The sequence below is a fragment of the Lissotriton vulgaris genome, chromosome 3_1 (genome assembly GCF_964263255.1).
Source record: "Lissotriton vulgaris chromosome 3_1, aLisVul1.2, whole genome shotgun sequence".
NCBI lineage: Eukaryota > Metazoa > Chordata > Amphibia > Caudata > Salamandridae > Lissotriton > Lissotriton vulgaris.
The window spans coordinates 1,081,246,112-1,081,272,496 of NC_141689.1; the positions used below are offsets into that span (position 1 = coordinate 1,081,246,112).

A 26,385-nucleotide genomic window follows, 5' to 3' on the forward strand; every position below is an offset into this window, starting at 1 on the left:
TGTAAATACATTACTTCCCACCCTACTCTCCTATAAGCCTCACCACCCACTCCTAAAGAATGACACAATCAACATATTTAATTACAAATTAATTTATTAAATAATTAATAATAATTAACAACCAATTAATACATATTTAATAATAAAATAACTCCCACAATTAACACTACAAAATATAAATGAAATAAATAATAATAAATAAAACATATTAATACATTTATTACTAGCAGCCCGTCCCGACGTTGTGCGGGTATGAATTGCTGCCGGCCAGTAGTATATTGTTTTGTAGGATTTCGTTTTGATAGCATTTCTTATCTGTGACAGACCTGTGAAACGCTCCGATTCACAGTGCACTGCTGATGCACTTAAGAGTGCGCGTTCAGTAGTGTGTGAACTCGAGTTTCCCTACTTTATTTTTCCTTGCAATATTATATAGCGCGAACTCGACAACATGGCATGAGCACAATTTACATTACAGAAGAACACATTCATTTGTAGTAGGCACAGGGAGACAAAGCAATTTGCCTGGAATCACAGGATGTTGAGCTGATGCCGAGATTCGAACGGAGCTCCCCAGCTCTAAAGTTCGCAATTCTAGAACTTGTGGGTGAGGTGTGTCTAAAAGTGTATGTCGGTGCTGGCCATCAATGAGAGAGACCTGTGCATTTTTCAAATCGGTGGTGAAAAAATATGAGTATGTTGCTGAAGATGTGGGCCGCCGTGCCACCAATATTCTTACCGGGAGAGGGTAAACACCCATTATTACACAACTTTCTTTCCGCATACCAACACTCCGCATACTTTCATTACGAAAGTACCATGACTCCGCAATGTCATTATAACGCATGGCATTACATTTTATATGCTTTTACCATGCATACATTTACAACGAAATTCGTTGTAAATGCATGAATAGTGAAGGCATGTTTTTTTTTAATGTGGGATATGATAAGTATGGGTATAGGGGTATATGTTTTGGGGTACTGAGGTATATGTTTTTGGGTGTTTGGGTATTTTAAGGGTTCAGATATAGTTTTGGGTTATGGGGTACAGGGGTAGTTTTAGGGTTAGGGATAGGTATGGATTTTGGCGTATAGGGGTATTTTTAGGGTTCAGGGCTAGGTTTGGGTTTGGGGTATAGGGGTATTTTAAGGGTTCAGGGCTAGGTTTGGGTTTTGGGGTACAGGGGTATTTTAGGGTTCATGGGTAGGTTTGGGTTTTGGGGTATAGGGGTATTTTTAGGGTTCAGGGCTAGGTCTGGGTTTTGGGGTACAGGGTTATTTTTATGATTCAGGGCTAGGTTCGGGTTTTGGGGTACAGGGGTATTTTAGCGATCAGGGCTAGGTTTGGGTTTTGGGGTACATGGGTATTTATAGGGTTCAGGGCTAGGTTTGGGTTTTTGGGTACAGGGGTATATTTAGGGTTTAGGGATAGGTTTGGGTTTTGGGGTACAGGGATATTTATAGGGTTAGGATCGGTTAGTGTTTAAGGGTGTTGGGGTATTTTAAGGAGTAAGGGTGGGTTATGATTATGAGGTGCAGGGGTATTTGAAGGGAGCAGAGTGGACACCTGGAGCCGGAATGTACAGAACCTGGGAAGTAAAAACAATGAAATATTGGGCACAATGCTCGCTTTTTTTTCCGTAATCCCGCGCCCAGCACACGCCCACGCCCCCAGCACATGCCCACAGCACACGATATGAGAGATGGCATGAAGGGCGGAACATACCACACGCCCCCAGCATTTGTCACGCCCTAGCACACGCCCACAGCACAACGCAGACACGCCCACAAGGGACTACTTTGCTGGCACGGTTCTTTTACCTTTTAAATATATATGGTGGATGTCTGCATAGCCTATGTCCTTCTGCTGCAACTGCCCTTTCCAACGCTGTATTGGGTGTTGTGATTGGTGCTGTGGTTCCTGAGATTACCCACCTCAAAGGTTTGGGCTCTCTCTTTATTATATTAGTATAGATAATGACATTACTTTTCACCCTATTCCCCTAATAAACACAATCCCGCTCCTAAAAACATGACACAATTAACATATTTGCCAATAAATTAATTAATTAATATTTAATTATCAGCCAATAATTATTAACTAATAATAAATTAACTCCCACAATTAACACAGCAAAATCTAAATTAAATAAATACTAACACATAACAACTTATAATTAATTTATCATATTGAAATTATTTCCCACCCTATTCCCCCATAAACCCACAACCCGCTTCTAAATAAATGACACAATTAACATAATTGACAATTAATAAATTGAAAATAATTAACAACTAATAATAAATAAATATTAATAAATTAATTACCACAATTAACACTATGAAATCAAAATAAAATAAAATACTAATACATACAAAATAATCATTAATTATAATCAAATTACCTCCCACCCATTCCCCCATAAACCCACAACCCACAACAGAACTTCAAAATGCAAAATTTTATTAAGATAAAATTAATAACTGCTAAAAATGGAACATATATATAAAAAAACTAAACAAATTCTAAAACAAAAAAAATCACATACTTTTAAAATACATACTAAAATACCTAACACTAATTCAAACATCGATATTTTAAACAACTATATTTTTGCAAATTATATTAAAAACTTTCATATTTACAAAAACAATTTTTCTTACTTGCAAGATGATATTCTTGACCACGATATTCTTCCTGTCGATATTTCTGAATCACGATATTTAAAATTCGATATTTGTGTTTGTCACTATTTTAAACTTGATACTCTGTCTGCGCCCCATTGCTTAGTGCCCTTAACACCAATAGATGGACAAGTGTCTCTCTGCAATGCCTTTCCACTTGTTACTACTCCCTTGTTGCTTTTGATCGTAGAGGGAGTTTAAATGCCTAGAGAAGTTAGATTAGTTTCAGAAACCAGCATACCTGCTCGTGGTGCACTACTTAGAAATTGTCCATGACAGCCCCAATTCACAAAATTGATTGCATGTGTAATTTGCACCTAAGATCGTAACACATTTGATTTAGGGTGGAAATTACCAAATCCGGATTCACAGAAGATTAAAATCCACAATGTGCTTTTGAGTAAATTTGTAATTTCTTTCATGTGTTTTTTTTTTCAGAAAAGAAAATTGTATTCCCAATGATTCCCTTGTTGCTTCTTGTCTTCTTTCAATTCCTGAAAAATGCCTTTCCTTTCTGACTCGATTCTCAACAAAAGTGCAAGCCAAAACATTCAGTTTATTACATTAATCCCTCTTCTTTATTTTAATATTAATTGTCATAACCTCACACTCAGAATCATTTCAGGTAAACTATCTTTTTCCTGGATATCCTACCTTTCCATGGGAAACACTACCATTGGTTTCACGTGGAAGCTACACTTCTCTAACATAATGTAATTTTTTTCTGTTGTGTGGTACCAGATTATTGTCCTAAATATAATCTAAAAAGGTATAGTCCCATTGGAGTTAATAATAGAAAATCTACACCCAATTGGAGAAACGTTTGTAAACAATGTTTGGGGCACAAAACGTATGCCAGACAATATTTCTGTACATGATAATCTGGCATATAATCTTTTCACCTATGTGCTACTTTTAATACAGCAAATATGGACAAATGCTGATCAAACTATGATTATTACATGGATCACATTAATCTTCCTGGATCTCTTCTATCACAGCTGGAACTTACTACCAAGACGTGCAAGAAGAAGGATGAGATATCTGTTAAACTCAAAGAATGCTGTGACAAGGACATCTTAGAGCGAGCAGTATGCATTGTCCAAATGGAAAATGATGAAAAACCAGCAGACCTATCTCCACACGTCCGTGAATATATTGAAGACCCTAATGTATGCAAACATTTTGCAGATGAAGGTGATGCTCATTTGGCAAAGTAAGACATCTCTTTTCTAATTAGTTCATGAATAATTGGTAATGTTAAATTTTTGTATAATCATGTCAATATAATGGACCTGATTCCGAAATGATGGCAGAATATCAGCCTCCCAAATGGCAAATACAGAAATCAACAAGTAGTGTGAATTTTCAGGTTTATCAAATTTAGCATTATCTCTAATTTTGTGGACACTAAAACAGAAAAACGTGTGTGTTGTGTTTCCGTCTAAAACATGAGTAATTTAAACTCCAGGTTAGAAGAAAATACAATTTTTCATAGTCATCCCAATTTTTTCTAGATTTTACTGATGGTTTATGGCCTCTCAACACTGCTTTGCTCCAGCACCCATTGTTTGTGCTGTGACACCTAAAACATGTACAATTGGCTAATCCCTAATTGCCTGACTGGTATATGTCATGAACCTGTAAGTCCCTAGTATATGTTACCATGTGTGCCAGGGCCTATAAGTTGAATGTCATTAGTGGACAGTAGCATTTATTGTGACAGCACCAAAGTGACAGCATAACTTTATGCCTGTCACTTCAGCCTAACTGTGCAGTTGCCAATTCGACATGGTAAAATATATCTTTTTCTGAAATATTAACGTAATCCTATGACCTCATGAAAGAACTTTCAACTAAAGTAATCTGTGTGAGTGTGCTACTTTGGAGTGAAGCCTGTCCGTCTACGTAAGTAAATCTGAAAAAAATCAAGCTAATCCTAAGGGTTCTTAACGCAGAGTACACAACTATATGTGCCAGTATGCTACTTTTTGTCACAACTTAAAAAAGTGCACATCAATAATATTGGTTTACATTCAAAATATGCACATTCTAAACATGATTTATTCATAAGACATTTCATGATTTTCCAAACAATGTAACTTCACATTGAATACATTAACAATATCTCTTAAATTGTACTACACCACTTGCTAGATGATACCAAATCCATTTCTGGTGATCCCACCCTTCATCCGGGGTAACTGTGGAGCAATATATACAATAAAACTGTATTACACTTTTTTTGATTATCAAGAGCTGTAAAAACATTTAGACACTCCTTATAAGAAATCAGAAGATAAAAACGAAGAAAAGGAAAGGTAGACAGCTTTCTGCACAATAGCATGTATTGGTGAAACCAAAGCCAACGAGGCCCTTATGTGCAAAGTCTATCAGTCAGTGGTAGATACGAAATGGGAAAACCTCATGTGTCACATACTACTGAATTAAAATCGTATATCTAAAAACAATAAATGATGCAAAAAACACCCATATTCTGTGTCAGCAAGGTGCTCCTAATTTGCAAAAATGGCTGTGTGATACGGAAAAAGGCCCCAGTGAACTATGAATTCATAATCCCAACATACAATTCATGAGTCTTCTTCCAAGTAAGACAAGACAAAACTCCAACCTCGGTTACTGTCAGCCATCGTGACTCACTCCAGGGAATAATGTGCACAAGGATGAAGAAAACACAAAAGTGCTATTGAAGCTCACCATAGAGAAAAAAGGGGTTATGCATTGTATAACATAAGGCCAATACCTACAGCAACACGCCCACACTTAACGAGTCCAGATGATACCCAATGCATTTTGGTGATCCCACCATTCATCAGGGGTTACTGTGAAGCAATATATACAATAATGCTGTGTTGATTATCAAGAACTCCAAAAATCTTTTAGACACTTCTAATAAGAAATCAGAAAAAGAAGAAATAGAAAGGTATACTATTGTACTGCACAAAGCATTATTTAGCGAGAGACATGCTAATGCAAATTGGTGACATTTAAATGTTCGTAAATTGCCTTGGCACAACCTGGTTCAACAATGCTAGAAATGTATTTTTTCAAAATCCTTTTTGTACATGTAGAGAACAGCCAACGCGTTTCAACCTTCACAAGGGCTTCTTCAGGGCTGTGAATATCATACACCATAATAAATGGTTAGAAACCACTTGATTAAAAAATAATAAATATACAAATTGGGAGACGTTTCGCATTAGAACAAGTAAAAGATAAGGCGAATGAAGGACGGTCAAAGTCTGACGTGATGCAAGGATCAGAAGAAATCACAACAGAGGTGGAAAGAGGAAACATCCATGCATAAGTGTGAAGGTAGGAAGATGAAAGGGTAATACAGCCCAAAGAGAGACTGCTGTTAGAATAATGTGAGCATGGCGTCTTCGTGAGAGGAAGCTGGTGAGATAAACCCCAGACCAGAAAGAAACACCCTAGGTGTAAAAAAGTGTAGCTTGGTCCTTAATATGTGGTAGATGTTTTAGGCCACTTTAGGACCCCGATTCAACTCTAGTGACATAATTATTCACACTTAAATTGTGGTGTATGACACAGGCTGATTTTGATTGTTCTGTAATTTTCCCTTACAGGGACCACTACTACCTATCTCCTCTTTTATTTTTCCATTAAATAGATGTGTCAATTGGTGAATTGCCATGTTACAAGTCACCCGGTGCAATGTCCACCCCCAACCCAAAGCAAAGGTGTCCAGAATTAAGCAAGAGAAGTAGTGATGCCCCCCCTTGGCGATTATCTAACTGTGCTTACGAAGCACTAGATGTGCATGTGCTAACACATAACTACTGACACTAAAGCCCATTAGAGGCTAGAACACCAACCTCGATGAGTTATAACATGAAGATACCCTTTGTGCGGTTCAAAAACCATGGTCCAAGAGTACTTACTTGAGTAATCCTCCATTGAGTGAAGAGACGGCCTGTGTCCAGCAGTGGCAGTGGTATGGAGTGAAATCGCTGCGCTGCTGTTTAAGATCCTGCCAGTTGCTAAGGCAACCGACGTACACAAACAAGCACGTCGCTTCCAGCAGGCGAGCCCAATTGAGGTTAGAGCGCTAACCGCCATGTTAGAGCGGCTACGAAAAAGTGTTCAAGTTGGAAAAACATCATTAGAAAAGGGGATGGATGACTCCAAGAGGAGCGATGTAAGAGTGTCTGCCCAAATGAGTCAATGTTATGAAAAACGAAACGAAATTGGCGCATGATGCGCATGAAGACAATGTTGACGCTAGACTTGAATAAAAAGATATGTTTAAAAGGGTGACACCTAGTGGGAAAGTTGTATTAATAGCTTGCTAGATAAGAAAGAATGCAAGAATGCATGGCATCTGGAAAGGGGCGACCACTCGGTCCCCCCGAACGTATGGCAGAGTGCCTCGATCCCCCCGGGAAGCCATTTTGGGCGGGAGGCGCGTCTCGGCTGGTATGCCCGAAGCGGCGTAGCCGGGGCGTGCTTTTTCCCGCCCTAGAGTGGGCTGGCCTAGACACTGACGCGGCTGGCCACGCCCTCGGGGCAGGCAGGGGCGGGTTTACGCCCGCCCTGAAGATGGATAAAAAGGGACGCAAGACCAGAAGACATCCTCTTGTTCCTGTGCTCTGAAGCTGCACCTCCTCGCTGCACGTGAGCTCGAGACGGAACGAAGAGCCAAGTTTGAGCGTTTTAATCGTTCTTGTTTGTTTTACAGTTACTTTGTTGGAGAATGCCGAAGAAGATGGGAAAGCGCATGACTACTGACCAGATGCTGCGTGTTCTCATGAAGGAGATGTCCGAGCTAAAGAAGCGGGTGGACAAGAATGAGGAAGGGGTCCAAAACGTCCTTTGGCGGGAGCAGCTCCGGGAGGGAAAAACAAGAGGCCCAGGAGGGGGGCAGCGGGTGAAGACATCCCGGGTCCCAGTGCCCCGCTCGAGGCTCCAACTCCCGTGCCGGAGGAGGGGAATCCAATTCCCGTTGTGGTCACCCCCGTGTCCGAGGATGATATGCCGCCTGAGCTGGCAGCACAATTGGCAGCGTGGTTGGGAAAAGGTAACGAGGGCGCCACGGCTGTCGATGCGCAGGCGCTGATAAAGCAATTGCGTGAGAAACGGGAAGCAGCCAAGGTGCCCGTGCCGGCTGCAGTAGGGGATAAGACACCAGGGACGATTGCGACCACAGAGGCAGCGTCAGGTGCAGGTAAGCGGCCATTGCCGATCGCGAGGGATGAGTCAACACCCTCTCGGAGAGAAAAGTTGGGGCAACATGTTCCTTTGGCAATTAAGGAAAAGATTTGGGCGGGGGAGTATGTGAACATTTTCTCACTGCTTGTTGATCATTATGAGGTAGAGCATGTAAAGAGTCAGAAGGATCTCATGCATCCGAGTGTTTGGCGCGCAAAAATGGCCGCCTTTAAAGTGAATGAGAATATCGGCAATTGGGGCAATGCTTGGGGAATCTTTACATCAATCTTGGGGGAACGTAGACCTGAGTTGCTTTCCGAGTTCCCAATCTATCAATCACGAATCATGGGGTACTCGACATCGCACCAGGGTAATCATTGGTTCTGTTACGATAATCTGTTCAGAAAGGAAAAAGAGCATAATAAAAGTTTAACCTGGGATTGTTATGATTCCTTGACTTGGGATAAAATGAAGGAGTCAGGAATGTTGAAAATGCCGTTGGTGGGAAGTAATGTTGGCGAATCCTCCCGGCAATATGCGGGGACGCCCTTTCGATCAGGTACGGGTGCCGACGATTACTCGAAACCTGCAGGCAATACCGGAAAAAGGGGTTTCTGCTTTAATTACAACAGAGGTAAATGTACTAGACCCCAGGGATCGTGTAAATTCAAACATGAATGTAGTGGTTGTGGGTCGTCCCATCCTGAGGCCTCGTGCAGAGCCAGAACGGGTGATAATGGGGGGAGAGGAGGTGCCAAACAGGTCTAATATAGTCCGAGGGGCGCCTCTACCTACCCCAATTGATACCCTGGCGATGATTCCCTGGCTCAGTGAATACCCGGATCGTACTTCTGCTGGGGTGCTGCGGAACGGTTTTTCGTATGGTTTCCGCATCCCGGTAGGGGACTTTCAAGGTGTGGAAAAGTGTAAAAATCAACTTTCCGTCCTGCAGCATACGACCGTAGTACAGGATAAGATCCGGAAAGAGGTGACTCGAGGTCGGGTCACCGGCCCGTTTAGTGTACCCCCGGTCCAGAATTTTGTTTGTTCCCCCTTAGGGGTAGTCCCCAAGAAAGACCCCGGTGAGTTCCGACTGATTCATAATTTATCAGCTCCACGAGGTCTTTCCGTAAATGATGCAATCGATCCAGAAGTGTGTTCGGTGCGGTACGCATCCTTCGATGAGGCCGTAGCCATTTTAAATCGCCTGGGGCCCGGGGCGCTGATGGCGAAGTCAGATATCGAGTCAGCGTTCCGATTGCTCCCGGTACACCCAGACGACCAGCGTCTCCTAGGATTCATGTTTCAGGGTTGTTATTACATGGATAGGTGTATGCCAATGGGGTGCTCTATATCCTGTGCTTATTTCGAGAAATTCAGTAGTTTTCTACAATGGGTCTTCACAAAGAAAACAGGTTTCCAAGATGTAATGCACTACCTTGATGATTTTCTGTTTCTTGGGGCAGCCGGGGATCTTGAATGTGGCCGGGCCTTGGCCGAATTTTGTGTGTTAATGAAACAGTTTGGTGTACCATTGGCGCCGGGTAAAACAGTGGGTCCTACGACTTGCCTCGAGTTTCTGGGGATCGAGTTGGACTCCATTGAAGGGTGTTTCCGTTTGCCAGCTGAGAAAGTGTTGAAGTTCAGGGCTGCGCTGCAAGTGTGTATAAATGCATCAAAAGTTACGCTGCAACAATTACAGCAGTTGGTGGGACAGTTGAATTTTGCCCTGAGGGTAATACCAATGGCCCGCCCCTTTTCACGTTCAATTGCCCAAGCGATGGTCGGCCTCAAAGAGTGCCATCATCGCACGAGACTATCGGCCGAGGTCCGCCAGGACATGCGTATTTGGTTAGCATTTCTGGCGGACTTCAATGGTAGAATCGTCTGGAACGAACCAGCCGTGTCTTCTGAAGAGCTGGGGCTGTGGACAGATTCAGCAGGAAGCATAGGTTTTGGCGCCATCTTCGGCTCGAAATGGTCGGCACAAAGATGGCCGACATGGTGGCATGAGAATGGTCTGACGAGTAATATTGCTTTCCTGGAACTGTTTCCCATCTTGGTGGCCTTGAGAACATGGCCCGATGGGTTCAGAGATCACTCTGTCATATTTTGGTCTGACAATATGACCGTGGTCGAGTGCATCAATAGTCAGGCAGCACGTTGTAAACTGATTTTAAGACTGCTTAAGGAAATTGTTTTACTATGTATGCAATTGAACGTGCTATTCAGAGCAAAACATGTTCCAGGGGTGATGAATCAGGCGGCTGACGCACTGTCTCGTTTTCAAATGCAGGCTTTTTCGGGTTTCCTCCCCTCAGCGGACCCAGAGCCGGCACCCTTTCCCGAAGCTCTCTGGTCTCTCGGTGCCCCGAACTTCGTCACCTCGTGGGAGAGTCTAGCACCAAGGACGAGGAAGGCATACGAAGGGGCGTTTCGGGCCTATTTAGCCTTTTTGGGGAGTGATAGAGAGCGACTTTGGGGTCACGAGGAAGGGGTAGTGAATTTCCTGATGTCCTTACGTAGGGCTGGGAAATCGGTGGCTACGGCCCAGAGGCATCGTGCTGCCATTTCCTTTGTTGCCAGAGCACACGCTATCCAGGACCCAACAGCGTCTTTCGTTGTACAGAAAGCGCTGCGTGGGTGGCAACGCCTTGAGGGTCGCAGAGTAGATGAAAGGCGCCCGATAGGTTTGGATAGATTGTCCCGGTTGTTGGCCACACTCCCGGCCACATGTTCATCTCAGTTTGAGGCGGTGCTGTTCCGAGCCGCTTTTACGCTAGCATTTCACGGAGCAATGCGGGTAAGCGAACTAGTTACAAGGAACAAACTGGATGTGGCAGGGGGTTTGTGCCAGGAACACGTTCAGATCAGGGGAGAAACAATGACTGTCTCCTTTGTAAAATCCAAGACTGATCAAGATGGGATGGGTGACTGCGTCGTCATACGCAGGATTCCTGGGTCCTCCATGTGTCCGGTAAAGTGTTTAGAGGATTACCTAGCACGAAGGGTGGCATCATGGGGGGGGACTTTGTTAAGACACGCTGACGCCACCCCACTGACGAAATTTCAGTTTCAGCGGGTGCTTGCGATGTCAATTGCCGCTGCGGGCTTGAACCCGGGCGAATTTGGGACCCATTCCTTTCGGATAGGGGCTGCTACGGAAGCTACAGCCAGGGGTCTTAATGTTGAGCAAGTGAAACGAGTGGGGCGTTGGTCCTCCAATTGTTACAAAAGATACGTGCGGTTGCACATGTTGTGAAGCTGTAATAATGTACTCACGCTTCTTGTTTTTGTTTGGTTTTCAGTTACGCAAGCCTACGAGGCGGGGCGGACTATGCAGTCGACCCTACACCGGGCCAGCGGTCAGACATCACCGGCTGTGAAAAAGGAGGTGTGGGTCGTGGGCCACTCATACGTGAGGCGTGCCGCAGACGTATTCAAAGCAGGTGACATGATTCACGTAGCTGGGGAATACGGGTACAGGATGTCCTTCTACGGAAGGGGCGGTCTCTGTATTGACCAGTTTCAAAAATTTTTCGAGGGTTTGTTAGGGCGGACAAGGTCACCGCCGTCTATAGTTATAGTGCATGTTGGGGGTAATGATTTGGTCACCATCGGTAGACGACTACTCCTGGAGGCAATGCTTTCCACCGTAAGTTGGTTGGCGAGGAGAGTTCCGGGGTGCACGATTGCATGGTCCCATTTGATTCCACGAAAGGTGTGGCGGGGGGCTATCTCTATTCCTGCTTTGAACCATTCTGTTAGAAAGCTTAACAATAAAGTGAGTAGGTTGTTCCGTTCCAGGACATTGCATTCTATTTCTCATAGCTGTATTAATGATGACAGTATGTATTCGGGGGATGGTGTGCATTTGTCTTGGGTGGGGAATGAGTTACTCTTAGGAGACTTCTTAGCATGGTTAAAATCGTTGAAACATGACCTTTAGGTAGGAGTTGTGTGGGGGGTCCGGATAGCCGGTCAACTATCCGGCCTGTGGCGGTAAGGTCATGATCGGTGAGCACTAATTGGAAGATCCCTATGAGTGGGCGTCACCCAACACGGATGGGAGCGCTCGGGGGAGGTGGCCTTTGGCCCCTCAACGGGGAGGCGGTCCCTTCTAAGGATGGGTCGCCGAAAGAAGAGGAAAGGCGGTCAAGGCCCCTTCCTGTGTAGGAGGGGTTACAGCCCCCTCCTGGGGAATTTCCCGGGGCCAGTGACATCTGCGACGGCAGATGCGGTAAGTTGTGTGGGGTTGGGGGGAGGTCTACGATACCTTCTAGATACCTCACACGAGTCTTCGAACGACCTTTAACTGGCGTCGAGTTGATAAGTGCCCCCGTCAAGTCAAGGGAAATTGGTAGTAGTTGCACTTGAGTACGCCTCAGTGCTGTCGCCCCTCCAAGTGGGGGGGGTATGTCTGGTTAGGGATCTTGACACCGGTTACGACCTTGCCGTTGGCCCTTAAACGTTAGGATGTACAATTTCAATATTTCAAGTAAATGTTTTGTAGGATGTTAGTTCGGCTAGGAGAACCTCAGTATTAGAGAATCGGTTAAGGTTAGCCAAACATCGCAATGTGGTATGAAATTGTACATTAATGTTTAAATGTTTATAATTTTTTGTTTTAATAAATACGGCCGGGAGGGTCACTCCCTCCCACTTCCAAAAACTTCAAGAACTGTTTCCGGTTTCCCTCCTTTGGGGATTGTGTTGAGAGGGGGTGGCGGGTATCTCAGCCATATGGAAAGGGGCGACCACTCGGTCCCCCCGAACGTATGGCAGAGTGCCTCGATCCCCCCGGGAAGCCATTTTGGGCGGGAGGCGCGTCTCGGCTGGTATGACCGAAGCGGCGTAGCCGGGGCGCGCTTTTTCCCGCCCTAGAGTGGGCTGGCCTAGACACTGACGCGGCTGGCCACGCCCTCGGGGCAGGCAGGGGCGGGTTTACGCCCGCCCTGAAGATGGATAAAAAGGGACGCAAGACCAGAAGACATCCTCTTGTTCCTGTGCTCTGAAGCTGCACCTCCTCGCTGCACGTGAGCTCGAGACGGAACGAAGAGCCAAGTTTGACCCACCCACCAGCCCCTGAGGACAGCCAGTGGTTTTAATAAATTTGATCAATTATTCTATTTCGTTTACAGGTTATTGTAGTGTTGTGTTGATGTTGAAATGTGTAATAAAGATTGGTCTAATTTTACAAGTTTGCGATTAAAGAACTTCGGGTGTAAGGTCCATTTATAAACAGGCTTTTTCGGTCATAGTGGCCAATGTAGTTACGTTTAGTTAGCATTTGTCGTATTTATTTTGGTCGGGCGGTAAGGTCATGATCGGTGAGCACTAATTGGAAGATCCCTATGAGTGGGCGTCACCCAACACGGATGGGAGCGCTCGGGGGAGGTGGCCTTTGGCCCCTCAACGGGGAGGCGGTCCCTTCTAAGGATGGGTCGCCGAAAGAAGAGGAAAGGCGGTCAAGGCCCCTTCCTGTGTAGGAGGGGTTACAGCCCCCTCCTGGGGAATTTCCCGGGGCCAGTGACATCTGCGACGGCAGATGCGGTAAGTTGTGTGGGGTTGGGGGGAGGTCTACGATACCTTCTAGATACCTCACACGAGTCTTCGAACGACCTTTAACTGGCGTCGAGTTGATAAGTGCCCCCGTCAAGTCAAGGGAAATTGGTAGTAGTTGCACTTGAGTACGCCTCAGTGCTGTCGCCCCTCCAAGTGGGGGGGGTATGTCTGGTTAGGGATCTTGACACCGGTTACGACCTTGCCGTTGGCCCTTAAACGTTAGGATGTACAATTTCAATATTTCAAGTAAATGTTTTGTAGGATGTTAGTTCGGCTAGGAGAACCTCTGTATTAGAGAATCTGTTAAGGTTAGCCAAACATCGCAATGTGGTATGAAATTGTACATTAATGTTTAAATGTTTATAATTTTTTGTTTTAATAAATACGGCCGGGAGGGTCACTCCCTCCCACTTCCAAAAACTTCAAGAACTGTTTCCGGTTTCCCTCCTTTGGGGATTGTGTTGAGAGGGGGTGGCGGGTATCTCAGCCATATGGACAAAGTGATAAAGTGTGCCTATGAGAAGATTTTAAAAACTGTATTAAGTCCGATTTATTAGGTAGTAGGTTGTCTGACCAAATGTTAAAAAGTTAAAGGCGAATGAGAAGTATATAAAGTAACCATTCATGTTATGAACCATAGGGAAAAGGCTAAAAAAGCTTAATTTGTTGAGAGGTGTGCAGGCAATAAGCAATACCTGTGTACATATATAGTTAACTGCTGTTGCACAAGTAGAAAGACGTCCATGTCCACAGAAAAATTAGTAAGAAAAGTATTATTCGGAGTTAGCTGCAACAACCCAGGAGGGTGAACAGGAAGATCCAAGGAAAAAATAGAATACTGGAAATGAGCATGCCCTTGTGAAGATCAGAAAGTCACACAATATGGTGTTTTTATAAAACGTGAAAGGGGGCAAAATATGTAAAAGGTGATTACACATTCAAGTGCAACATATCATCATATTTGTGTTATTTGAAACCATTGCAGATGTTCTGCACATAAACTATTTCTTGAATTCTAACCAGAGCAATAAGGTTACAGTGTCCCTTGGGTGCGGCATTGTTAGCAGTCATAACCCTGGTAAAAGCAATACCAGTTTTTTAAGTTCACAATACATCCCTGTACATCCCTGTACCCCAAGGTGTTAAAAGACATGTGGTGTTTTGGGACCCTGCAAGAGATTCTCACAAAAATAATGCATCTCATTGTCAGTGTTGAGACCCAGTGTGTTTCAGCGGAGATTGCATATCCATTTTGCTTCCAACCGTCTGAGTGCAAGTTCCCTGTCAACCTCTATCACGTTGCCTTTAGAAACGTCAATGCCATTGAATTGAAATTTAGTTTTGTCAACACCACTTTTACATTCATGCGAAACCAATGCATATGTAGTGTCCCCATTCAGGCATGCCCTGCGATGCTCTTGAATGCAAGTCTTGAGCTGCCTTTTAGTACTGCCAATATTGATCTTGTCACATCCACAGATCAGTACAGTTGGTGAGACAGTTGATAAAGTGTACCAAGTAACATGTTCCTGTGTTGTAGCTAAAGCTAGTAGTCTTATTGCAAACAAAACTTCATATGTTGCAACTACCACAGGTATAGAAGCCACTGCGTTTAATTGCCAACTTTGTGGTTTTGATGTATTGCTAGGTAATGTGTAGCTAGGACACTGTGCATCCCTGATGGTTCTGCTTCTTTTGAATGTAAGAGAAGGCTTCTTTGAAATGAGGTTACTGACTCCAGGCACACCCTTGAGTGATGCCCAATATTTCCCAAGCACTTTGAAAACCTCATGGTTCAGTGCAGAGTGTGTTGTGATAAATGAGAGCCTTTGATCATCTAGGTCAGATGTTTTGTGTTTCTTGCAAATCAGTGTGTCCTTTCTGTTGCCATCCCTAGCTCTGTCCTCTGCCAAGCCTAAGATATGTTGATCATAGCCCCGCCTTTTGAATCTATCCGTGGCTAGTCTGACCTGTGTCGCAAAGTTGGCCTCCTCACTGCAGTTATCTGCAGATGCGTCACAACTCCCCACAAAGGATGGAGTTCTTGGTGGAAGGTGGATGTGAGCTGGAGTAGGGTAGGATACTGTGTAGAGTAGTTTCTAGTCTGTTGTTATTAATGTATAGCTCAAGATCCAAAAAGTATTTTCTTGTTTGGGACATTTTTAGAGTAAAGGGGACATTCAGGGTGTTAACATTGAGAAAATCAAAATATTCTCTGGTCCAGTACCTGTCTAAATGATCAATGTAACTGCCCAAGAACTGGGTGTGCCTCATTCATTCATTGGGCTCTGCTGACCAATAGAATGTGTGTTCTATCCACCCCATAAAGAGGTTGGCATATAAAGGGGCAAATTTGAAACCCATCACGGTCCCCTGTTGCTGTTTATACCACTTTGTGTCAAAGAGAAAAAAGTTGTTGTCAAGGATTTCAAGCTGCAATGTGTTGTGATCAAAGAGGTTTGCTCATCTTTTGAGAGCAAAAGTTCTACGGCCAGTTTCCTAAGGTCTCAACTGATGCAGGTGTAGAGAGATTCTACATCTAATATGGCCAACCACATTGTCTCATTCCAATCGGGTTCCTCAAATGTGTTCAATATGTCCATATTGTCTTTGATATACATAGGCAAGTTGACTACTAATGGTTGTAAGAAAGAGTCAACAAACTTGGAGTGTGCCTCCGTCATTAAACCTATCCCAGAGATGATGTGACGTCCTGGCAGGAAACAAAATTTCTTATGTATCTTTGGTAGAAGATAGATAGAGGGGTATCTGGGGTTTTTGATGCTGAGAAACGTTTTCTCTGTGTCCGATAGGAGGTCCACTTCCCTCCAGTGCGCAAGTTGGGTATTAATCACGGAGGAGGCTTGTGCACATGGATTATGTGTCAGTTTAGAGTAGTGTGCCATGTTGTTAAGCTGCCTCATTACCTCTCCCTCATAGTCAATTCCGTTTATAATCACGTTACCTTCTTTGTCAGCTTTCCTTATTACAAGGGACTGATTGTTCTTTAGACTGGTGATGGCTTTCCTCTCATCTGTCGTCAGATTGTCCTTGGTATATTTCATGTGGCTGTACTTGAGCCTCTACTCTAAGTGGTGTAAGTCATCAGTAACAAGTTTAAAGAAAACGTCAATGCTGTTAAGGTGTGTGCCTTGCGGTGTGAATCTGCTGCTTCTGTGTAGACCACTGTCACAGGTGTAGTCCTGTAGGATGTTCAAGCTATCCAGGGCGTGCTCTATTGAGGACTCATTGCTAGAGTTAAGAGATAGTAGTGTGGATACATCTTTGACTTGTGAAAGCATGACTAATGTGGATGGTACAATAGCTCTTTCTGTGGTACGCTCATTATAATTAGTGACAAACGACATTTCAGCTTAGCTTTTCTCACAAATTTAAACAAATCAACGTGCAATTCTGAAACACACCCATGGATACAGGATAGAATCCAAGTCCTTTCTTTATTCAAGACATTTTTCTTATGCAGGCTCAACGTATAATCCGATAAGTTTACTGCAAGATCATCAACAGTACTTCGTTCAGATAACAATGACATTAGCGTTTGTTCAGTTGCTTCCTCTGAATTCTCGTAGACCCGGTCCTTGTCTATGATTTTTCCTCCTCCCCCTCTCTTGGGTTTTCTCTTCGTTTTTTGTTGCCAATCCTGAATCAGAGTACCTCCTCTAAAAATGTCGAGGAACATGCTCCCTGTGTTTCAGTCTCCTTGCCTCCCTCTGCGTTGGGTTCATTCAATGAGGAAGCGTCTGAGCTGGCACTATTTCTAGAGTTGCTGCCTGTGTTGGAAGGGACTGGTGTTGTGCCCTTGGTGACCTGTATATCATCAAACCTTCTTGCAAAGGTGAAGATGTGGCCATGGGCATAATCACTGTCATTGTACATGATTTTGTTTAATTTCCTATTCTTAACTAATGCTTGATGGGCAGAGACTTGGTCTTTCAAGATAGCATAGTTTATAGGGGTGGACTCAGTAAGATTAAGTTGACTGATTTCTTCTTCCGGAGCCTTGATCTCAGCTTGGAGTTTGGTACATTTTCTATCAGCATGCCGAATTAAAATTCTCATCATGATAAATGACAAATTATGTAAATTGTCCTTCCATATTTAGTAGATCCAGGTCCAGATCATTGAAGTTGGGAATGTGAGGACCCTAAGTTCTCTGCAGACTTTTTTACTTTCTAAGTAGCGTTTTCAGAGTAACCCCATCCCACCACTTGGACAACTCATTCTTTTTGAGTCCTTCAAGCCGCTGGAACTTAGGTTTCAAACCTTCATTCTTGTTGCTCACACTAGAGACAACATGCTTAATCTCGTTGTTCGGTTGAAATCAATGTCTGAAGACCGTACCTTGCGTTGTGTATACTATAACCATTTGATTTTGTGTGTTGCCTCACCTCAACTTTTTTTAATGCTAGAAATGTATGAGACGCATCCAGGTTAAAAAGCAAATGATGAAAAAAAAACTACGCCAAGATGATTTCATCAAGTGCTGCATTACTTGCCCTCTACCCAGTTAGCGAGTGGAGCGAAACCTCCACTACCCAAATGATAAAATGTTGTTTCTTATGCAAATATTTGAATTCCCGATGTAGGCCTCCTTAAAGCATTACGTCCCCGGTGGCATCAACCAAAGTAAACAAAGTAGAAAGGCCACTCATACCTTCCTGTCAAAAAAAAATTACAATTTTGTACACCTGAACCTGTGTGCCTATGATATAACACGGTAAAGGAAAAAGAACAGAGAAAAAAAGAAAAATGTTTTGCACAGCCCCTGCCTTTATGCACTTGCACCAGGAACGCAAACTAAAAAAATAAAAAATCACAGAAAGAAACATCACATGTTCACATAAAAAGGATTACATTTAATCAAGATAGAAGAAATTCCACCTTACAAGAACAACATAAACAATAATGGGGCCAAGACAATGTACTGGACATAGCCTTACACCAAGTGAATAAGATGGATCATACCTCATTGCTTCAGCAGTTACATAAACAAAACTTGTCGCGAGAAGTCTTCATCATGAAATTCTCCAACAATGAATTACTGCAAACAGAACCTGATTCCAAATGTTTTTTTAAAGAAAAACCTGTTTGCATATTCACCAGGCTCAATGAATCTGAGTGAGATTTTAAACTCTTCTCCAAAGGAACAGGCACACAATCATAAAGGCATGCGCAAATTACTTAATTGTATTCATTGTGACAATATGATTACTGGTCAAACACTGTCACTTCTCTTGACAAGTAAACCCAGTAGATTGCAGTATATGTCAGACTGTAACTCAGACACACTGATCTATGCCGTAAAATGCCCTTGTAGCCTATTGTATGTGGGGAAAACAGAGCACAAGGTAAAGGTCAGAGTCACAGTACACAAAAGTATATATAAAAACAAAAAACACAACTAAAGTCTGGTAGTTCATTGGTTAGATCACAACCACAACATAGCACAGTTATGGTTCACAGTTATCGAACCGATTGCTGTGAATCCTAACACCAGCATATAGAGCACAGAGGGAATCACATTGGATCAAACATTTGGACAGCTTTGCACTCTAAGGGTTAAATGAAAAATTAGAAATGCTTTGTTTCTTATGAGCACCATTGACCATGTTGGTAAAATAGGTACATTCCATTTTGTACCATGTCACAATTTCTATTATACTATTTGCATTATGTATAACATTCATAATGAGTCCTTGCTGCTGATTCAGGGTTCTTTCTTTCAGGGTTTCATGCGTGTGCACCTTATTTTAAAAAAAAAACGAACAATTAGTAGTCTGACTTTTACTGATTCCAGCTAGTGCAAAAAGAATAATTGATGAACAGAATGTTGCACAATGTCAAAAATTCACCCCAGTTCAGAGACCTGGGCCTTAATCCATTGTTTTCTGCTCCCCATGCCATTTCAATTCAAGCTCAGACATATGCAAATTAGTCTTAACCCTGTTCCTTATGGGAACAATCCAGTCCCAACTGCAAGACCAGGTCCTCCCTGGACTGGAACAAGCATCCTTTTGTGAAGGCAATAATAACCCCTCAAAAAAGTAGTAAACTCAAAGGTCCAGTAGTGATAAGGTCCTGCTTCAGTAAAAGCGGAAGTAATTTTGTAATATCCAAATGTGCGCGGCAAAATGGCCCACCATTCATATGGTCGAAGAACCAAGCTGTCATAGCGGGAACTCGAAAAACAAAAAAAAAATTAATATTGCCCTAGGAGGACCACGAGTCGTATCAAATACCACAGCCTTTCTGATTCCTTTTTTCTGAACTCGAACCCCAGTACCTCAAAATTTCAAACATGAACATTAGAGGTTTGTGTGCCAGGATTTGGGGCACTTTTGATACTGTCTGATGAAATAGATTCAACCTTTCTTGTGTATTTATACAAAGACGTTGCGAAGATGGAGAATGTGAATGTATACGGTCTAGTATGACCTCGGACCCCTTGTATTGAACCTAAAGTGACCATCGAGCCCTGACAAAGTTCCAATGGAACGAAAGGCGTTGGCTGAGGCTTTTTAAAGATTGAAATAATAAAGAATTCAATGATTGCAGATATTGGAAGTTCTCTGAATTTTGTTTTTTGGTGCACCGTCCCTTCTTGAAAAACGTCTGGTATCTGTTGAACAGTGGAGCATACGTGTGTCAAGCTACGGATGCGCTTTGCATATACCAAGGACTAATTTGTTAACTGCGAAATTGAGGTGCCTGACCAGGGTCAGCCACACTGTTCTTTTCTTGAGACTACTATGCTAAATATCCAAGTGCTTATATTATAAATATTTTTTCGCCTGGATACAGGGTATCTTTGTGAAGGAAAGAAAGATGTACTCCGCTTATGTGGGAATAGGCACTGCAATTATTTGTAAATACTCACAAAGTTATTATTTGTGTTCACTGTATATGTGCTGCTAAATACCATATAACTGCCATTTTCCTGCCTCCAAATTCACATGCACAACTGCAGAAAATGGACCTAATTAAAGAACTTTCTACATTCAGAATGAATGGCCAGTACATTTCAGACACTCTGTGTGTCAGTGCCTAAGATTTCTAAGTATCAAATGTACTTTTGAAAGTAAAATTAATTGACATGGACAGAAAACGTTTTTAATGTACCCACTGTTGGACCTGGCCTTTTTTGCAGGGTTATACCCAAACCTTTTGCCTTTTCCTCCTATTTTTCGGACCCTCTTTTTGTTGACTTTAGGACTCTATGCACTTTACCACTGCTAAACAGAGCTTAAGTGCATGTGTTCTCTTCCCTAAAACATGGTTGGTTTACACCTGTTTGGCATGTTTATTTTACTTATAAGTCCCTTGTAAATGGTACCTCATATACCCAGGGGCTGTAAATTAAGTGCAAGTAGCGGCCCTGCATCACTTCCTGTGCCACCCTCAGACGTATTCTTTCAAACCTGTCTCAAGCTTCCCACTGTTTCTATTTTTTCCATTTTTTTATATTAAAGCATTGTTGGAAAAAATAGAAAAAGACATTAGGGTTTTTAAAGATAACACCATTAATGAGAAAACCTCTAAGTATGAGAGGGATGCCAAGTCCTTCAAGATAGAGCAGGTTTATCCTTTTTTAAGAGAGGATTATTATACCCAACAGGACTCTCGCAGAGCGTTATCCACATACCAGGGCCGGTCTAGAAACCGTTTCACTACATTTTCGGAAACGTCATCTTCTGACTCATCGAGCTCTGATAATCGCATTTTAAAAAAACAGGTGTCTTTTTTAGAACAGGGCCAACAGCCAAAAACCCGCTTCAAACAACTTTGGGAGATGAGGACCAGGAACTGCTCGTACAAATCGTAGGCAGCGGGAGTACGGTCGTCAATCTATCTACTAAATCCCTTACACCGGATGAATATTCGGTTTTGAATCTGGGATTAAAATTTGTGCCAAGCAAACGTACTGACTACACAAGACTCAAATTGGAAGCAATTGAGTTTTGTCGCAAAATCCGCCTTAAAACATTCTTTTGCAATGATGTACCGTCACCCAATGTGGAAGTGACGGGGTTAAGAAACAAGTCCAACTTTGTTCCCAACCAAAACATCCCAAAAGAAGTTTTAGCCTTTGAACAAGTCCTGTTGTCATCTATTGACAACTTTGAAAAAGGAAAACATTTTGTTCATCAAAACATCGGCCACAGACAACGTGCAGCTATGAAATCCCTTAAAGAAGACACCTCAATAGTCATAAAACAGGCTGACAAGGGTGGGGCAGTAGTTGTTTGGGCACGCGACAAATATCTAGCTGAAGGCACCCAGCAAGTCAATAATCAGACTTGGTACAGACGCCTCAATGAAGATCCAGTCATTGATATTCAACGACTCATTTCAGAAACATTGGCAAAAAGGTTTGAAGAAGGATTTTTGGGCAAAAAAGAGTATGAATATCTTCTGAAAAAGAGTCCTAGAACACCAGTCCTATACCTCTTGCCCAAAATTCACAAGAGCCTCCAAGATCCACCAGGACGTCCCATCGTCTCTGGTTGTGATTCTTGTCTTGAACCCCTTTCCCAGTATGTGGATTTCTTTTTAAAACCATTCTTGACGAAGGTAAAATCCTATTTGAGAGATACCACCGATTTTCTACTCAAGGTAGAGGGGACCAAATTTGACGAGGAGACCCAATTAATGGTCACCATGGATGTCTCCTCCCTCTATACGCAGATTCCCCAGGAAGAAGCTTTGGAGGTGATGGAGATATACCTGGAGATGAGAGACAGACCCCACCAAGTACCCACAACCTTTATCATCAAACTTGCAGAGATTGCTTTGAAGAAGAATTATTTTTCATTTAACGGAGAGTTCTTCATGCAAATCAAGGGCACCGCTATGGGGTGCCCTTATGCGCCGGAAATGGCCGTATTGTATATGGCACAATACGAGGAGAGATTTGTTGAGAATAATAACCCCTTCCGACAGCACATCCTCCAGTGGTTCCGCTACATAGATGACGTCTGGCTCCTGTGGCAGGGGAGCCAGACCGAACTGGTAGCATTCCACGACTGGCTAAACAATAGGCATGGTGACATTAAATTCTCTATGGCCCACAGCAATTCTAAGATGACTTTCCTTGACGTAGAAATGACATCCTTTGACTGGGAACTCAAATCATCCCTGTATAAAAAAGACACTGATCGAAACACCATTTTGCACCATAAGAGTGCGCATCCCCGTAATCTTAAATCCAATCTCCCATACGGGCAACTGTTACGAATCAGGAGAAACTGCTCACACTTGGAGGATTTCTCCTACCATGCTGAGAGGTTTTGCCAAGAAATGGAAGATAGGGGGTACCCTAAAAAGTTACTCAAGCACGCTTGTAAAAGAGCGCGCTATACCCCTGAGGAACCCTTCTCCAAACTCGACCTAAGCCTGCTCTTGACAGATTGGTCTGTGTGTCCACTTTTGGACCAGACACCCACAAATTGAGAAAAGCCGTCTTGAGTAACTGGCATCTACTTGCCAATCTTGAATGCCCATTCCCACGGCCCATATTCGCGTACAAAAAAAAACAAAGCATAGGGCAGCAAATCACGAGAGCAGATGTATCGCTACCCAAAAGTAAATGTGACTTATTGACTCAGTGGAATCTTAAACCAATCACAGGCCACCACAAATGCGGTACCTGTGTAGTATGCCCCAACACCATTGAAGGGGACGAGTTCACTCACGAGGGGACAAGATGGAACCACAGAGAATTCTCTAATTGTAAAACCAAGAATGTGGTTTATTTATTCCAATGTCCCTGTGCCAAAATCTATATCGGCAAGACGACACAACAAGTCAACACCCGCATTTGCCAGCACAGATCAAGGTTAAAAAATAAGATTGCCAATGCCCCCATGGTGGATCATTTCCTAAACGAGAAACATGACGCCAATGACCTCAAGTGGACGGTTTTATACACATTTCGATCCTCCAATCGAAACGTGGATATTGACAGAATGCTCCTACAGAAAGAAGCATATCTTATCTTAAAATTCAAGAGTGCGCAAAATGGTCTCAACACTTTATCGGAAATTTCAAGAGTCTAGACATTCCAACTAAGTGCTGCGGTAGGCCGCTTCCACCCGGGCGGCCCTGTTTGTCTCTTTCCTCCTCTTTTAAATTCCCAAAGATGTGCATGTATTGGTCACCCCCACACAAACCTCATTTTTTTAATATGTATCTCATCGTTTAACACACCCGTTGGGCTTGAATATACAAATCCCATAATGCCCACTCCTCTACCTGTGAGCTACATACAGGTAAACACACCTGGCGCCCATTTTGGAACCGACAGAGATCGCCAGAACGCCAGAAGGCAGAGACTCACAGGACATAGGTAGGCAATGCTCCCCAGCGCTGCTCCTTGATTTATTCACATCAACTTTCAGGGACGCGTTCTTATGTTTTTCCGCTTCCTTTTTACAGCGGACGTCTCTTCTAATTAGAAGCCATGACGGGACTTCCTTGATAATTATTCACGGAGCGCCAAGCCCGGTCATTTGTTAAAAGAAAGGTACGTTTTTCCCCATAAAACCTTAGTCAGATTTTCCATACAAATAATTCTTTTGACCCTGACCTGTGGCCCTCTTTCCTCACAGCGCGAACCAGAGCCCTGTGTCCTGCCTTCCCCCTCATTGATAACTACACGGTGACATAGCGCCGACAGGCGGAATTTTCACACTCGCCTCGGACGGTATGTCCTTTCGTTTTCATTACACTTCATAAATGTGTTTGGACATTAAATTTATGTCTGACCACATAATGTTTATATTTGTAGGTGACCTCCATCCCATCCTTTGCTTTAGAAGTTTGACGTTGCACACTGAGAATTTACGTGCATTTCTTCAATTCCTACACTCTGGTAGGTCCTTTGCTGAGCGTCATTTTAGCGGGAGAAAGAACTCATAGTGTTCAGACTTTTTATTCAATTCCGTTCTTTCCCGACAGACAGAACTTCACTTGTGCCCTGATGAGATTCCAGAAATTTCTCACTGGAATCGAAACGCGTCGGCCAGTTAGAAAGGAGTTGTTTTGAGTCATTTCGAGGCAGTAGTAATTTTGCTACTGCAAAAGTCACAAATTTACTTTGCTTCTTTCCTACCCCCTTTTTTCTTCATTACTTTTCTTGCTTTAACTATCATCCATAGTCCAAAATGTTTCACTGTATGCAACACATGTTTATAATGGTTTTGTCTTGTCTCTGAATTATCACTGATTTTTGCTTCTAAATGGTTTTGCTCAATAGAACCAGGATCATATTTTGTTTTTTGAATGTATTTCATATTCACATTGTAAATAATTCTTGTATCTATGTGTCTTTATGTGTGAAAATATGTTGGTTTAAACTTGATTAATTCCTAGATTGGTTCGGTATAAATAAAAATACCTTGTTGATCACGACTATTGCTGTGCTCAACTTTTCCGCAAATGTGGTTTGAGTAAAATGGGGACATGTCCCTTTATTGTGCGTCATGTCCTGGGAGTGACAGACAACCTATTTTGTATCTCTCTATGGTGAGGCCTACTCCTCTCATAAGCTAGCAATTGGAATTCCCTTACATGTATTTAAAAGGTCATTCCCTATCAAAAAGGAGTGGAATTGCCATGTTTGGTATCTTTAGAATAGTGGTGATAAATCCTCCTTACCGGTGTGTATATATATATATATATATATATATATATATATATATATATATATATATATATATATATATATATTGCTGCACGCTCGCTTGTGTCCAAAGAAAGCAGACGGCACTCGAAGCTGATGACTGTGTGGTTTATTGACAGACCCCCGTTACCCCATCAAAGACAAACGCGTTTCGCCGTGAAACGGCTTTCTCAGTGTCAATGTGCATAGAAAAACTCGCCATTTTATCTCCACCTCTAAATGGTTATAAAAAGAGGACTAAGCCAACAATACGGTAGAATAGTGGCAGACATATTGTAAAGTGCAAATGCATGTTAATTCACCATAAAACACAGAAAAAATGGCAATTGATAAAGTGCTCGTGCATTTAAAAACAACAAGGGAAGAAATCCCTGCGTAATCCATTTAAATATTTGATGACTTACTCAAGAACAAGAGAGTGTAAACATGTGACCGAAATAAATTCATATATATACACATATACGCACAGTGCAAATGTTACTGTAAATACATTGAAATGTTGGAATATCTTAAGTTGGTATCATTGCGAGTCTTATGCAAAAATTTACATGAAGCACTACATATTCAACTATTGACAGTTATATGTATACTCTACCCTTCATGTTAACAACATTCTATTAATATGCACCGTGTATATTTGGTCTCTCTCTCGTCATATTTGCATATGTGTAGTGTAAGTCAATTTCCTTAATAACGCCCTGTTAAAAAAAAAAATATATATATATATATATATATATATATATATATATATATATATATATATATGTGTGAGCAAGGAGTGCAAGCGCTTTGATGAGGGCTCACCACAGCGGCCCGAGCCTCCGGCTTCTTGGCGGCACCCACTGCAAAGTTGCGATTCCCTCCTGATTAAAAAAGATAAGTCCGACGCGTTTCGGGGCCTGAACACGCCCCTTATTCATGGACTGAGGAAAGAAAAATGCCATGCTCGCCTTAACTGATCAAACACGTTTTATTTGATCAATGGGCGTCGTCCGCCCTGAGTGGGAGGAGTTTAGCAGCGCCAGGATCTGTGGGAGTTGTAGTCCTGTAAGGTGAGCGTTTTGTTATGCCCTTAAGTAGGTTGGCATTCATTAGTGTTTAGCTGTCCGTTTAATCCTTGAGTAGGAAGGGGAGAGAGATCTTCAACCTTGCTTTAAGTTCAGGGGTCGTTGTGCTGACAGGCGATTACAGTTCCCTCGCCTCAGCCTCCAGTGGCAGGAAAACCTTGATCCGCCCACGGAG

The 26,385-nt window shown here is 42.7% G+C and overlaps 1 protein-coding gene across 1 annotated transcript in view; it reads left to right on the plus strand.

Moving 5' to 3' along the window:
- Positions 1–26,385, plus strand: part of LOC147727443 (serum albumin-like) — a 217,678-nt gene that overhangs the window by 77,239 nt on the left and 114,054 nt on the right. The window contains exon 8 of the mRNA XM_086961515.1: positions 3,689–3,903. Within this exon, the coding sequence (XP_086817641.1) occupies positions 3,689–3,903 (215 nt within the window). The remainder of the gene's footprint in view (positions 1–3,688; positions 3,904–26,385) is intronic.